This window comes from Bos grunniens, chromosome 12 (assembly GCF_055505025.1).
Source record: "Bos grunniens cultivar Pamir isolate PY7600 chromosome 12, Bosgru_T2T1.0, whole genome shotgun sequence".
NCBI lineage: Eukaryota > Metazoa > Chordata > Mammalia > Artiodactyla > Bovidae > Bos > Bos grunniens.
This window is the reverse complement of record NC_141176.1, coordinates 77,427,338-77,441,611: the sequence shown is the minus strand read 5'-3', so window position 1 is coordinate 77,441,611 and position 14,274 is coordinate 77,427,338. Positions and strand designations below refer to the sequence as shown.

The window sequence follows — 14,274 nt, the reverse complement described above, 5'->3', positions numbered from 1 at the left end:
ACACCTGAAAATGTACTTTATGTCCTTTGTAGAAACACTTTGCCCACCCTGCCCTAGACCTCTGTTGTTCTAAGTGTGACCTGTAGATCAGCAGAGTCGGCTTGGCCTGGGAGGCTGTTGCTGCTGCTGCTGCTAAGTTGCTTCAGTCGTGTCCGACTCTGTGTGATCACATAGACAGCAGCCAACCAGGCTCTGCCGTCCATGGGATTTTCCAGGCAAGAGTACTGGAGTGGGTTGCCATTGCCTTCTCCAGGAGGCTGTTAGGAACATGGAATTGTGTCTCTAACCCAGACCTACAGATTCCAGGTGAGTTCTGCTCACATTACAGTTAGAGAAGAACTGGTTTAGAGGCCCTGCTTTGGTCATCCTGTAGTTGCACCCTCCACGCCAGAGAAGACAAGGGGGTGTGGCCACCTGGAGTCTCCCCCCACCCAACCCCTGGCAGCTCCCAGTCCCTGCTCTGAGCACCTGGACCCTAGAATCCCTGCTCTCAGAGCTGATACCATCCCCCTTCTAGGTCCCATTTCCCAGCCTGACAGGTGGTCAAGATACAGCTGTTGTGGAGCAGAAGAGGGTGGCCTGAGCTTGAAGTTGAAGGCTGTGATGCTCTTGCTTGAGCAGCAGATTCCTCAGGGCACAAAGAGGGTCAGAGCGAGAGGTGGGAAGCGTAGGGGGAGGGCTGGGGACTGGGTTGGCCCCTCCCTCTGCTGTCCTGCCTTCTGGCTCCAAACTCCAGGGTCCAGGAACTCCAGTCTGCCAGGTGGTTACGAAGGTGTACTTGACAGTGTGTTAGCTTGATTTATAACTTTAAAATATTTAAACGTATAGGATGGGCTTCATTATACTCTTGACCCAGGGCCCACAGATGTGAGTGGCAGATCTGTTAGAATCTTCTCAGAATGTGCTCAGAGGACCCCCTGCATCAGAATCCACTGGGATGTTGGATCAGATCTTTGGGGCTGGAGCCCAGGACTCTGCATTCTTCCCCCTCCCCTGGTGACTCTGACCCACAGCAGAGCTACAGGAGCACTTGTAATTGTGGGGTGGGGGCATGGAGAGGAGCTTCCCTGAGGGGCAGGAAGTGTCAGGGAGAAGAGAGGGAGGTTCCAGGTCAAAGGAAGGTGCTGACCATGAACTCACACCTTCCTGCTTCTCTCCTGATTCTCCTCACAACCTGGCCTGACCCTACTCTGGGAGTTGGCTGCAGGGAGAAGACGCCAGAAAGGAGCAAGGGTGTCCTCCTGCCAACCGTGGGGCTCTAGGGCTTCCCTGAAGAAGGAAGGACCTGAGTCAGGGGCACCAGGAACATAGGTGCTGTGGGCGCCTGAAGGGACCACACGGACCCACCAGGGGGTCAGGCTGAAGCCACCGAGCAGGTCTTTGGGCAGGGAGACCTCTGGGTTCTGCTGAGACATGGGAGGAGTTGGGACAGACTGTGGTCCCACCAGCCTGGGCTCAGAATCATCTGTTAGTTAGGAGTTGTATGACGTTGATCAAGGTCCTTAAGCTCTGTAGGCTTGTTTCCTTGTCTGTAAGATAGTGGTCCTAATACCCTCTGAGCTTGCATTAAAATTAAACATGATAGTCTTTCACTTAGGCCCATGGCACCGGTAGGATGGGCAAGTGTCACGATCTTCATACTGCCAGGAAGCTCTGTAGCCATTGACGAGACCAGACACTTCTGGTCATGATAAACAGTACAAGAAAGCCCATTTGGGCACAGCCCTGAGGGCCAACCCCTTTGGAGGTACTTCTCATGAAAAGGGAATTGAGCTTGAAAAAGTAGGGGTTGAAGCCAAACAACCAAATTCTGCCATCAGGGTTCAGCTCATCAAGAATGACAAAAAAAATCACAGCCTTTGTACTCAATGATGGTTGTTTAAATTTTATTGAGGAAAACTATGAAATTCTGGTCGCTGGATGTAGTCACTAAGGTCATGCTGATGGTGACATTCCTGGAGTTCACTTTAAGGTTGTCAAAGTAGCCAGTATCTCTCTTTTGGCCTTATACAAAGGCAAGAAGGAAAGACCAAGATCATAAATTTTGATGATGAAAGCATGATAGTAATAAATTTTTATATACTAAAAAAGTAAACGTGATAGTTAAATAAGAACACATTCTGCCATGCAGAGCAGAATAAGGGGCAGTTGCTGTTTATGGGGACTCTCATTACATTACACCTCTGCATGTCTTGATGCTAGATATCATAGGCACTTGTCACTGTCTGTGCTCAGTCATGTCCAACTCTTTGTGACCCTATGACTATAGCCCACCAGGCTCCTCTGTCCAAGGGATTCTCCAGGCAAGAATATTGGAATGGGTTGCCATTTCTTCCTCCAGGCGGACTTCCTGACCCAGGGATTAAACTTGAATCTCCTGTTTCTCCTGCACTGGCAGGCAGATTTTTTTTTTTTTTTAAACCACTGAGCCACCTGGGAAGCACCTGGATGATAAGACCAATTTCCTCAAAACCCCAGGCGGGTGCTAGGGGTAAGGAACCCACCTGTCAGTTCAGGAGACCCAAGAGACACAACTTTGATCCCTGGATCAGAAAGAGCCCCTGGAGGAGGAAATGGCAACCCACTCCAGTATTACTACCTGGAGAATCCCATTCCTCTTTCCATGGGGTCCCAAAGAGTTGTCACGACTGAGCTCACACACACACCTCAGACACCAGGCACAGGAAGGCTCCAGGCATAGCCATGTGACACACCCATGCTTGGCCATTAACCGGGAGCTTCCTGAGCTTTCTTTTGCTGGAGCAACTCCTGAAGTTACTGCCGAGCTGCTCATCATGTATAGTTCCCAGGATTTCCTTCCCAGCAAACTACACCTTGGGAATACTCCTCATAGGTTTGTGATGAACTAAGGCTCAAATCAAATCCCTTATGATTATACAGTGTAAGTGACAAATAGATTTAAGGGATTAGACCTGATAGAGTGCATGAAGAACTATGGACAGAGGTTCGTGACACTGTACAGGAGGCAGTGATCAAGACCACCCGCAAAAAAGGAAATGCAAAAAGGCAAAATAGTTGTCTGAGGAGGCCTTACAAATAGCTGAGAAAAGAAGAGAAAATAAGGCAAAAGAGAAAAGAAAAGATATGCCCATTTGAGTGCAGAGTTCCAAAGACTAGCAAGGAGAGATGAGAAAGTCTTCCTCCGTGATCAATGCAAAGAAATAGAGGAAAACAATAGAATGGGAAAGACTAGAGATCTCTTCAAGAAAATTAGAGATAACAAGGAAACATTTCATGCAAAGATGGGCTCAATAAAGGACAGAAATAGTATGGACCTAACAGAAGCAGAAGATATTAAGAAGAGGTGGCAAGAATACACAGAAGAACTGTACAAAAAAGATCTTCACGACCAAGATAATCATGATGGTGTGATCACTGACCTAGAGCCAGACATCCTGGAATGCGAAGTCAAGTGTGCCTTAGGAAGCATCACTAGGAACAAAGTTAGTGGAGGTGATGGAATTCCAGTGGAGCTATTTCAAATCCTAAAAGATGATACTGTGAAAGTGCTCCACTCTATATGCCACAAACTTGGAAAAATCAGCAGTAGCCATTGGACTGGAAAAGGTCAGTTTTCATTCCATTCCCAAAGAACGGTAATGCCAAGGAATGCTCAAACTACCGCACAACTGTGCTCATCTCACACGCTAGTAATGCTCAAAATTCTCCAAGTGGGGCTTCAATACTACATAAACTGTGAACTCCAAGATGTTCAAGCTGGATTTAGAAAAGGCAGAGGTACCAGAGATCAAATTGCCAACATCTATTGGATCATCAAAAAAGCAAGAGTTTCAGAAAAACATCTACTTCTGTCTTATTGACTATCTACTTCTCTCCTATTGACTACACCAAAGCCTTTGACTGTGCGGATCACAAAAAACTGTGGAAAATTCTTAGAGATAGGAATACCAGGCCACCTGACCTGCCTTCTGAGAAGTCTGTATGCAGGTCAAGAAGAAACAGTTAGAACCGGACTTGGAACAACAGAATGGTTCCAAATCAGGAAAAGGGTACATCAAGGCTGTATATTGTCACCCTGCTTATTTAACTTATATCCAGAGTACATCATGAGACATGCTGGGCTGGATGAAGCACAAGCTGGAATCAAGATTGCCGGGAGAAGTATCAGTAACCTTAGATAGGCAGATGACACCACCCTTGTGGCAGAAATCAAAGAGAAACTAAAAAGCCTCTTAATGAAGGTGAAAGAGGAGAGTGAAACTGCTGGCTGAGAACTCAACATTCAAAAAACGAAGATCATGGCATTTGGTCCCATCACTTCATGGCATATACGTGGGGAAACAATGGAAACTGTGAGAGACTTTATATTTTGGGGCTCCAAAATCACTGCATATGGTGACTGCAGCCATGAAATTAAAAGACACTTGCTCCTTGGAAGAAAAGCTATGGCTAACCTAGATAGAATATTAAAAAGCACATTACTTTGCTGACAAAGGTCTATCTAGTCAAAGCTATGATTTTTCTAGTCATCATGTATGGATGTGAGAGTTGGACTATAAAGAAAGCTGAGCACCAAAAAATTGATGCTTTTGAACTGTGGTGTTGGAGAAGACTCTTAAGAGTCCCTTGGACTGCAAGGAGATAATCCAACTAGTCAATCCTAAAGGAAATTAGTCCTGAATATTCATTGGAAGGCCTGATGCTGAAACTCCAATAATTTGGCCACCTGATGTGAAGAACTGACCTATTGGAAAAGACCCTGATGATGGGAAAGATTGAAGGTGGGAGGAGAAGGGGACAATAGAGGATGAGATGGTTGGATGGCATTATCCAGTTAATAGACATAAGTTTGAGCAAGCTCCGGAAATTGGTGATGGACAGGGAGGCCTGGTGTGCAGCAGTCCATGGGGTCACAAAGAGTCCGACGTAACTGAAGTGACTAAAGTTAAGGCTGGGCTTGTATGAAATCTTCAGGGACAGCTGTGCCATACTGAAAACTACCACGAGGGGGCAGCAGACTCCAGGCGTCCAGGTGAGCATCGTGGAAAGGCCTGGAATGAGAGGCCAGGAAGGCAGCAGGACAAGTAAGAAGTGTCACAGGCCCCGACGTTATCCACCACATCTACACTTTATACCCAGAAACGCACACTTCTGCTCCTGCAGAATCACTCTATTTCCTCGTCCAGGTACAATCCTTTATATCTTAAATATGGCAAATGTCAGTGGTTTGCAAACTTGGCTATAAATTCAGACCACCAGGAGAGTTCTGTCAAATACCAGTGCTGAATCCTCATCTCACTTAAGTCAGAATCTCAGAGGAAGGGAGGCAGGAGTCAACACTTTTTAAAACCCCGCAGGTGATTCCACCCTGCAGCCAACTGAGAACCTTTGTCGGAAGCAAAAGATCTCATTTCTTCCCAAATGGCAGCTGCTTTCATTGCTAGAAAGCGTGAAAAAGGGTAAGTCACTAGTCATGTCTGAGTCTTTGCAGATCCATGGACTACAGCCCACCAGAATACCATAGAATTGTCCAGGCAAGAATACTGGAGAATTCCTTCTCCAGGGAATCTTCCTGACCCAGGATCAACGCAAGTCTCCTGCATTGGCAGATGGGACATTTACCGCTGAGCCACCTGGGAAGTCCCTCTCCAAGGTGTGGCTCGTGCCAATAGAATGTGCTTTAGAGTACATGCTGTCCCTGAAAAGTCCTCCATGGGGCTGCTATATGTGATTCCTGTCAGCTGGGCTGGTGGAAGAGGCAGGGTTCTGAAAGAACAGGCTCAGCTGTGCTTCCTGTGGCTCCAGACCGCAGGGCCTGGAGCAGCGTCTCTGCACACGGCTCCTGACCACCATCTTGAATCACAGTGCTGGGTGCATCGATTTTACATACAGCCATCGGAGCTGAGGTGTTAGCAGAGCTATTTTGCACCAGGGAGTCTTGTCTGAAGGTCCGGGTGAGAGGCCTCTGCAGAGGTACCCTGTGAGCAAGTGAAACTTGACTCAGCACAAAGGGAGAGATAAAAGGTAACACTCTATTTTATTACCTAGATTCTACTTTTACTCCCAGGGAATTGTTGATGGGCTTTGTTGGTGACTGTTCCATCACAGCCCAGCCTCACGGAATATTAAGGATACCATCTTACCTTTAATGACTGTTTCCTTTGTTACCTATGGAGATAATCTTGATGAGGAGAAAGAGACCAATTTCTCCTCTCTGCTTAAAGGTCCAAAAACGGAAGCCATTGATATAATCAATTTTGTTTGATTTATTGTTTTTTTGCCCATAAGGTTAACTTGCTCGTGGCTGAGACTTGATGGTCCTCTGAAATAAGTGGGAGTCCTTGGTGCCCTTCATTTGAAGAAGACAACTGTGTGTTAGTTAAATGGGAAAGGGAATGATGTAGGCATCAGAGTGCAGAGGAAACCAGGTCTAGACTCCCAGGTGACAGGCTAAGCCTGCCTCGTTGCTATGGAAACAGTGTGTCTATGCTTGTGATATGGGAAGGAAGGGGGCACAATCATTAAAAAATTGGAGGGGGACACAGATTTTGAGAAAAATAGGATCCCACAAAAATTGGCTCAAACTAGCTACAGTCAAGATGGTTTTGAGCATGGTCTGGTCTCTGACCTCTAACTCATAGCACCTTCATTATAACACTAAAAATCAGTCCCCTCGTGCCATGAAAGGTGCTGTGATAGTTACAAGGCTGACGATATATGGGCAAAAAAGTGATACTGAAGGTGGTGGGGTAGGGGAAGTCCCAACTGTTCCCCACTCAAAAACCAATAAAGAGACCAGGTTGGTGGAAAGAAACATTTACTTTATTTTGGATGCCGGTATGGGGCAGGTGAGGGTGGATACCTCTCCAAAGGCTGACTCCCTCAACCCTTGACAATCAGTGCACAAGAGCTTTTAAAAGACAGAGGGAGAGAGCTATATGTTGAAAAAGAGAGTCAGCTTTGACAGTCATCTTCAAATTGGTCACCAGTGGTCTGACAAGCTTCATCTTGATTGTTTTAAGTACAGTTAATCTTAAGTTCCAGGGTTGGTTCCCATTTCTCAAGGTCAGTTCTCAGAATTGTTGCAGTTTATGTCATGACTACAGTCTGGTCATTATGTAGTTCTTTTACCTAGTGGGGTTTTGAGTGCCTATAACACGGCTCAGAGGCTATGGCTCAGAATATTATCTATAACCCTTGAGAAGGAATTGAGAGGTCCTTGACTATGTTTAATGACTGCGTTATTATTATTTGGTCTTGTTTGACTTTTCCTTTGTTTCTGCATGTTCTCACTTCTCTAATTAAACTTTTATTCTGTGGCTAAAGTTTTTCCACAGACATAAGACAGGCAGAGGACATGGGGGGCTAGGACCATAGGGTCTTGCTCCATTTCAAAAGTGTTAGATGGTTCAATTCTTGAAAATCCCCATCTCTTCCCTGGAATAGCAAGAATATTCCTCCCACTCATTATCATATGAAATTATCCAGCCCATAGCAACTCACAACCCCATACCCTGGGTCCTCTAAGAGGGTCCACATTCTTAGTATGGAGTGTGTGTCTACCTGAATAAGTCCATTTTCTCTCTACTTCAGCTCACTCTTCAATTCTTTCCTGCATAAAGCCAAGGACCCTTACTTAGAAGCTGTTTCCTGGTACTCCCACTTCTCCCAGAATGAGATATTTCCTTCTACCACACCACTTGTAACATAGAGGATGAAGAATAGGGATTATAGATCTAACCTGATTACAAAGTAGATGATCTAGGTTTAGGAAAAGTTCTTACTTATCTTCCTAGTGCTGTCTCAGGGGCTTCCCTGGTGGCTCAGAGGTTAAAGCATCTTCCTGCAATGCAGGAGACCTGGGTTTGATCCCTGGGTCGGGAAGATCCCATGGAGAAGGAAATGGCAACCCACTCCAGTATTCTTGCCTGGAGAATCCCATGGATGGAGGAATTTGGTGGGCTACAGTCCACAGGGTCACAAAGAGTCTGAACTTTAGCAAAGTCTGGCTTCTGCTTTTCCTTGGCGAATGTCTTTAACATGTATTTTGTTTTTAAAATCAGGTTTGGTAAGGAAGGGTGTAACTGGGTTCTCATCTCTCCCCAGCTGGATGGCACACACTTCATCTCCCTCTGTGGCATTCTCTCATCCTGGCTCACAGACTCTGTAAGCCTGCTGCCTCCCTCTTTCTGAATTTTCCAGACCCTAAGAGGGAAATCAGGGTTTTCTATTTTACTTGTAATACAAGATGATGGCATGGGAGTCTCCTCTACAAAGCTGCCAACTCGCCTGGCTTCTAGCAGGAGGTAAGGTACTTGGGCGGGTGGGGGGGGGGCGGTTCTGTCATATCCTGTATCCCTCCTACTTTTTCCTTGCTTTGGAGATTGAGGATGGTGAACATGGGGGACACGGATCTCCAGCTCTCTGCCTCTTGTTCCCTGACCTTTGCTCTCCTGTGACTTGGGTTTTAATCTCTCTTCGCTGGAGAAAAACTTGGTTAGCTAAGTTTTCTTGCAAGCTGTGCTCTTTATGCCAACACCAGTGGCCTTTAAGCTATAACCTCAAGAATTCTGTTTTCATTCCTTTATCATGAACATTCAGACCATAGCAAGGGCAATTAATTTAATATTCAGGTAAAATACCTTGCTATAATAACCTCCACTTATTGAACATCACTTCTGCATCAAAAATTGCAACAAGAACTTTCACATAAACAATAACTCCATGAAATAGACATTACTTTTTAATTTTTTTTTTAATTTGGCTTTGTTGGGTCTTAGCTGTGGCACTCAGGATCTACACTGTGTCAAGTGAGATCTTTTGTTGGGTTGCATGGACTCTCTTATATGGAGTGGTCAGACTCAATAGTTGTGGTGCTTGGACTTAGTTGCTCCACTGCCATGTGGGATCTTAGTTTCTCAAACAGGGATCCAACATGAGTCCCCTGCATTGCAAGGTGAATTCTTAACCACTGGACTGCCAGGGAAATCCCAGATATTTCTTTTTCGTACCCATTTTACAGATGAGAAACTGAGTTCAGAAAACACAAGTGTCATTCAACCAAAGGTGGAAGAGTTGCTCCCATTTGGAGGTGGCCTTCCTTATTTATCTGACACAGCTTCTAGAAACCTAAGAGTTTCCAGGTTTTGGAGGCATCAGGTAGAAAGAAAAGACCAATATTTTAATTCTACTTACAAAGGTGTAATTTTTCAAATTGTTGTAAGTCATAAATTAGCTTGAGGGAAAGGGTTTCCTTATATCTGGAATACACAAACTTAAGCTAGTAATATTTTAGACAAAAAAAAATTATAACCATTTTTTATTATTTTAATTGGAGGCTAATTACTTTACAGTATTGTGATGGGTTTTGCCATACATTGATATGAATCAGCCACGGGTGTACATGTGTTCCCCATCCCAAACCCCCCTCCCATTCCCCTCCCCATCCCATGCCTTTGGTCATCCTGGTGGACCAGTTTTGAGTCCCCTGTTTCAGGCATCGAACTTGGACTGATCATCTATTTCACATATGGTAATATACATGTTTCAATGCTATTCTCTCAAATCATGCCACCCTTGGCTCCTCCCACAGAGTCCAAAAGTCTGTTCTTTATACCTGGATCTCTTATTTTATGAAAACATCAGGTTTTCCATTAGGACTATAGTTTCTTACAAAGTTTAGTTCATGACTTGAAACTTATCAGAAACCTATACTTGTCAAAAGTCCTTCCTATGAATCTTCTTAAAGATGAAACATTTTACAAACACATCTGAGTACAGCAACTGTCTGTAAATGGCAAAAAACTTTTTGCATACATGTGCATACCGCACAGGTTAATAAGCTGTTTTTCTCTTGTTCATCTGTCTTACATCATTTGAATTTCCAAGGCCCCAGCCAGAGAGCCTAGAAGGGTAAAAGAAAAATGAATTTTCTCCTCCCTCACCTGGTGCTGGTTGTTGTTCAGTCACTAAGTTGCGTCCTATTCTTTGTGATTCCATGGACTACAGCTCTCCAGGCTTCCCTGTCCTTCACTCGTTTACTCAGACTCATGTCCATTGAGTTTGTGATGCCATCCAACCATCTCATCCTGTGTTGCCCCCTTCTCCTCCAGCCCTCAGTCAGCCAAAGTATGGAAGCTTCAGGTTTAGCATCAGTCCTTCCAATGAATATGAATATACCTTTCCCTGATGGCTAAGATGGTAAAGAGTCCGCCTGCAGTGCAAGAGACCCAGGTTCCATACCTGGGTTGGGAGGATCTCCTGAAGAAGGAAATGGCAAACCACTCCAGTAATTCTTGCCTCAAGAATCCCATTGACAGAGAAGCCTGGTGGGTTATAGTCCATGGGGTAGCAAAGAGTTGAACACAACTGAGCAACTAACACTTTCACATTTGATGTGTTAAAACATATATAACACAAAGTGAAACATTTTAACCATTTTTAAATATCCTCTTCTGTGGCATTAATTATATTCACGTTGTTGTGCAACCATTACCACTGTCCATCTCCAGAACTTTTTCATCCCCCACCTGAACTCTGTATTCATTAGACACCCCACCCTCTCCCAACCCCCAGCAAATACCATTCTACTTTGTGTCTCTATGAATTTGACTACTCTAGGCACCTCATATAACTGGAATCACAGTATTTGTGTTTTAGTTACTCAGTAGTTCTGGACACCAAGTGTGTACTAACCAATTCTCCAATTCTCCAGACATAACTGTGTCCTACAATTATCTGCCTGGAGTTAGTGTTAGACCTTGTCTTCAGTTAAGGACTCAGTCCCACAAAACTACCCCTTCTTCTAAACTTTAGAAGCCAGTCATGAGTCCAGGTCATTACCTGTTATTCTCATGGATTGGTCATAAATCAGGGTTCCCGTAACCTCCTCTTTGGGTTTGGTAATTTTCTGGGGTGACTAACAACTCAGGAAAACAGTTTACTCAACTAGATTACTGGATTATGATAAAAGGATTCAACTCAGGAACAGCCAGATGGAAGAGATATGGAGAGCAAAGTAGGGGGGAGTGGCAAGGGCTTCCAAGCCCTCTCCAGGACAGTCACCCTCCCAGCACCTGCACATATTCACTAGCCAGAAAGTTCTGTGAATCTCATCCTACTGGTTTTTTATTGAGGCTTCATAGAAGCATAGTTAGGCAAGGTTGATTAAAGCATTGGCCATTGGTGGTTGAATTTTTTCCAGTCCCTCTCCTCCTGGATGTGGAAGGTGGGATTGAAAGTTCCATCCTTTAATCAGGTATTTGGTTTCACTGATAAGCAGGCATTCAAAAACTCAGGTGTGGCTGAAAGGGGTTTGTTATAACTTTTGTTATAACTAACAAAGTACATCTCATCACTCTTAGTTCTCCTAAAGGTTTCAGGAGCTCTGAGCTGGGGAGCAGCATGAAGACCAACTCTATTTCTAATTATAAGTCAGAACATCATAGTCTTCAAGGTTCATCCATGCTGCAACATGTGTCAGAATTTACTTCCTTTTTAATGCTGAGTGATATTTCATTGTACGTTTATACTACACTTTGTTTATTTGTTCCAGAAATAACACTTGAGTGTTTTTATTTTCTTCATATATCTTTCAGATGGTTTTCATATATGGAAAAAAAGTCTAAAGTTACTTATTTTCCTCTTGTACTGATATGCACTTATTAGCTCATTCACATTTATTTGTTTATTTGAGGGGTAAACAAACCAAACTTTGACTTCTTGCTTATGTACTTTTCTCTGTGTATCAGTTCACTGCTTAGTAACTGTCCTTCATGTCAGAAGAAGAATGTGCTGTGGTCTTTCCTCTTTCTCTTCTCTTATCAAAACAGGATTTCTCTAGGGCCAGCCTAGCAGTAGAATAGACCCTAGGGAGCCTGAGGCTGTCATCTAAGTAGCCTGAATAGCTTTGTCTCTGTCATCTATGCTCATCTCCACTGACCAGTGTTGGCAACTAGCCCTGTTTATCTCAGGAAGTGGAGGAAGCATAGTCCCCTCTTTGGTCCAGAGAGATGGAGAAACTTTTTGAGTTACATGAAATATTTTCAGAAGTTGTAGTGCCCTCCTCTTTGTGGTGGGGTGTGGATATCCTTGTCATTCACCAGACCTGTGTTTCTTAAGACCTCCTGTGGGCAGGCTGTTGAGTAGGCACTTGAGTCCCAGGGAGCGGTCCATGGTGTCTTTAGCATCTGGGCCACCAAGGAAGCCAAAACCAGGACAGACCCAGCAATTATAACTCTTAGTTCATTTCTTAAAAGCTGAAAATGAAACTAACAGGATTCTTTCTTCCTTTCCTCATAAAGATTAGTTTACATTTTACCTGTAAACAAAGTGGTGAGTGACTGACATATAGTAGATATTCAGCAAGTATATCTGGTAGATGGGTAAGTAAGATCTGTTCTCACGTAAAATATGACCAAAGAATCTAATTCTTAAAAAAAAAAAAAAAAAATTATTCTACAGCATGTTATTACATAATCTGTGTTATTTTTGTTTTTTAAGCTCAGATATACTTTAGGATTGTGTTTTCTTGGCCTTGGCAATTTTTAAAAAGTCCCTGTATCTGCTGTGCAGGTTGATTTCCCCACCGTTATGATCATACTGTCTGTGGTCCCAGTCTGGAGACCACAGCGTTTCAGTTGTTCTACTGGACACGACTCTGACCCCATGTCAATTTGCTCTGTGGCAACCATTTGCCCCAGCAAAGTATCTTCATACACATCTAGCTTCCTGGTTCTAAATTACATCAAGCACATCAGAAATGTTGATGCAAAAGTGTTGGCTTTCACTATTATTCAGCAAAGTTCTGGAAGTCCTAGCTACAGAGATCAGAGAAGAAAAAGAAATAAAAGGAATCCAGATCAGAAAAGAAGTAAAGCTTTCAATGTTTGCAGATGACATGATACTGTACATAAAAAAAAAAAAATAGTATCAGAAAATTACTAGAGCTAATCAGTGAATTTAGCAAAGTTGCAGGATACAAAATCAATACATGGGAATCACTTGCATTTCTATACACTAACAATGAAAAATTAGAAAGAGAAATTAAGGAATCCATTACATTCACCATTGCAACAAAAATAATTAAATATCTAGAAATAAACTTACCTAAGGAGACAAAAGAATTGTACACAGAAAATTATAAGACACTGATGAAAGAAATCAAAGATGACATAAACAGATGTAGAGATATTTCATGTTCCTGGGTAGGAAGAATCAATATTGTATAAATGACTATACTACCAAATGCAATCTACAGATTCAACATGATGCTTATCAAATTACTAATGGCATTTTCCACAGAACTAGAACAAAAAAATTTCACAATTCATATTGAAACAGAAAAGACAACAAATAGCCAAAGCAGCCCTGAGAAAGAAGAATGGAACTGGAGAAATCAACCTTCCTGACATCAGGTTATACTACAAAGTTACAGTCATCAAGACAGCATGGTACTGGCACAAAAACAGAAATATAGACCAATGGAACAAGGTAGAAAGTCCAGAAATAAACCAATACACCTATAGATACCTTATTTTTGACAAAGGAAGCAAGAATATACAGTGGGGCAATGACAGCCTCTTCTATAAATGGTGTTGGGAAAACTGGACAGCTACATGTAATAGAATGAAACTGGAACACTTCCTAAGACCATACACAAAGATAAACTCAAACTGGATTAAAGACCTAAATGTAAGACCAGAAACTATAAAACTTTTAGAGGAAAACATAGGCAGAACACTCGATGGCATAAGTCAAAGCAAGATCCTTTCTGACCACCTCCTAGAGTAATGGAAATAAAAACAAAAGTAAGCAAGTGGGACCTGATTAAACTTAAAAGCTTTTGCACAGCAAAGGAGACTATAAGAAGGTGAAAAGACAATCCTCAGAATGGGAGAAAGCAATAGCAAATGAAACAACTGACAAAGGATTAATTTCCAAAATATACAAGCAGCTCATACAACTCAATGCTAGAAAAACAAGCAACCCAATCAAAAAGTGGGAAAAAACCTAAACAGACATTTCTCCAAAGAAGACATACAGATGGTTAACAAACACATGAAAAGATGCTCAACATAGCTCATTATTAGAGAAATGCAAATCAAAATGACAATGAGATGTCATCTCACACCAGTCAGAATGGGCATCATCAAAAAGTCTAAAAACAATAAATGCTGGAGAGGGTGTGGAGAAAATGGAATGCTCTTGCACTGTTGGTGGGAATGTAAATTTATACAGTCACTATGGAAGATGGTATGGAGAGTCCTTAAAAACTAGGAATACAACCACCAT

General features: G+C 43.0%; 1 protein-coding gene and 1 pseudogene across 1 annotated transcript in view; both read left to right on the top strand.

The window, feature by feature from the left end:
- The first annotated feature begins 1,615 nt into the window (after nucleotides 1-1,615).
- On the top strand, nucleotides 1,616-2,067 carry LOC147361941 (small ribosomal subunit protein uS12 pseudogene; annotated as a pseudogene).
- Nucleotides 2,068-5,763: 3,696 nt separating this feature from the next.
- LOC147361939 (ATP-binding cassette sub-family C member 4-like) overlaps nucleotides 5,764-14,274 on the top strand; it is a 185,959-nt gene continuing 177,448 nt past the window's right edge. Inside the window, 2 exon segments of the mRNA XM_086330259.1 lie at nucleotides 5,764-6,006; nucleotides 8,089-8,288. Coding sequence (XP_086186385.1) covers nucleotides 8,239-8,288 — 50 coding nt within the window. The 5' untranslated portion in view covers nucleotides 5,764-6,006; nucleotides 8,089-8,238.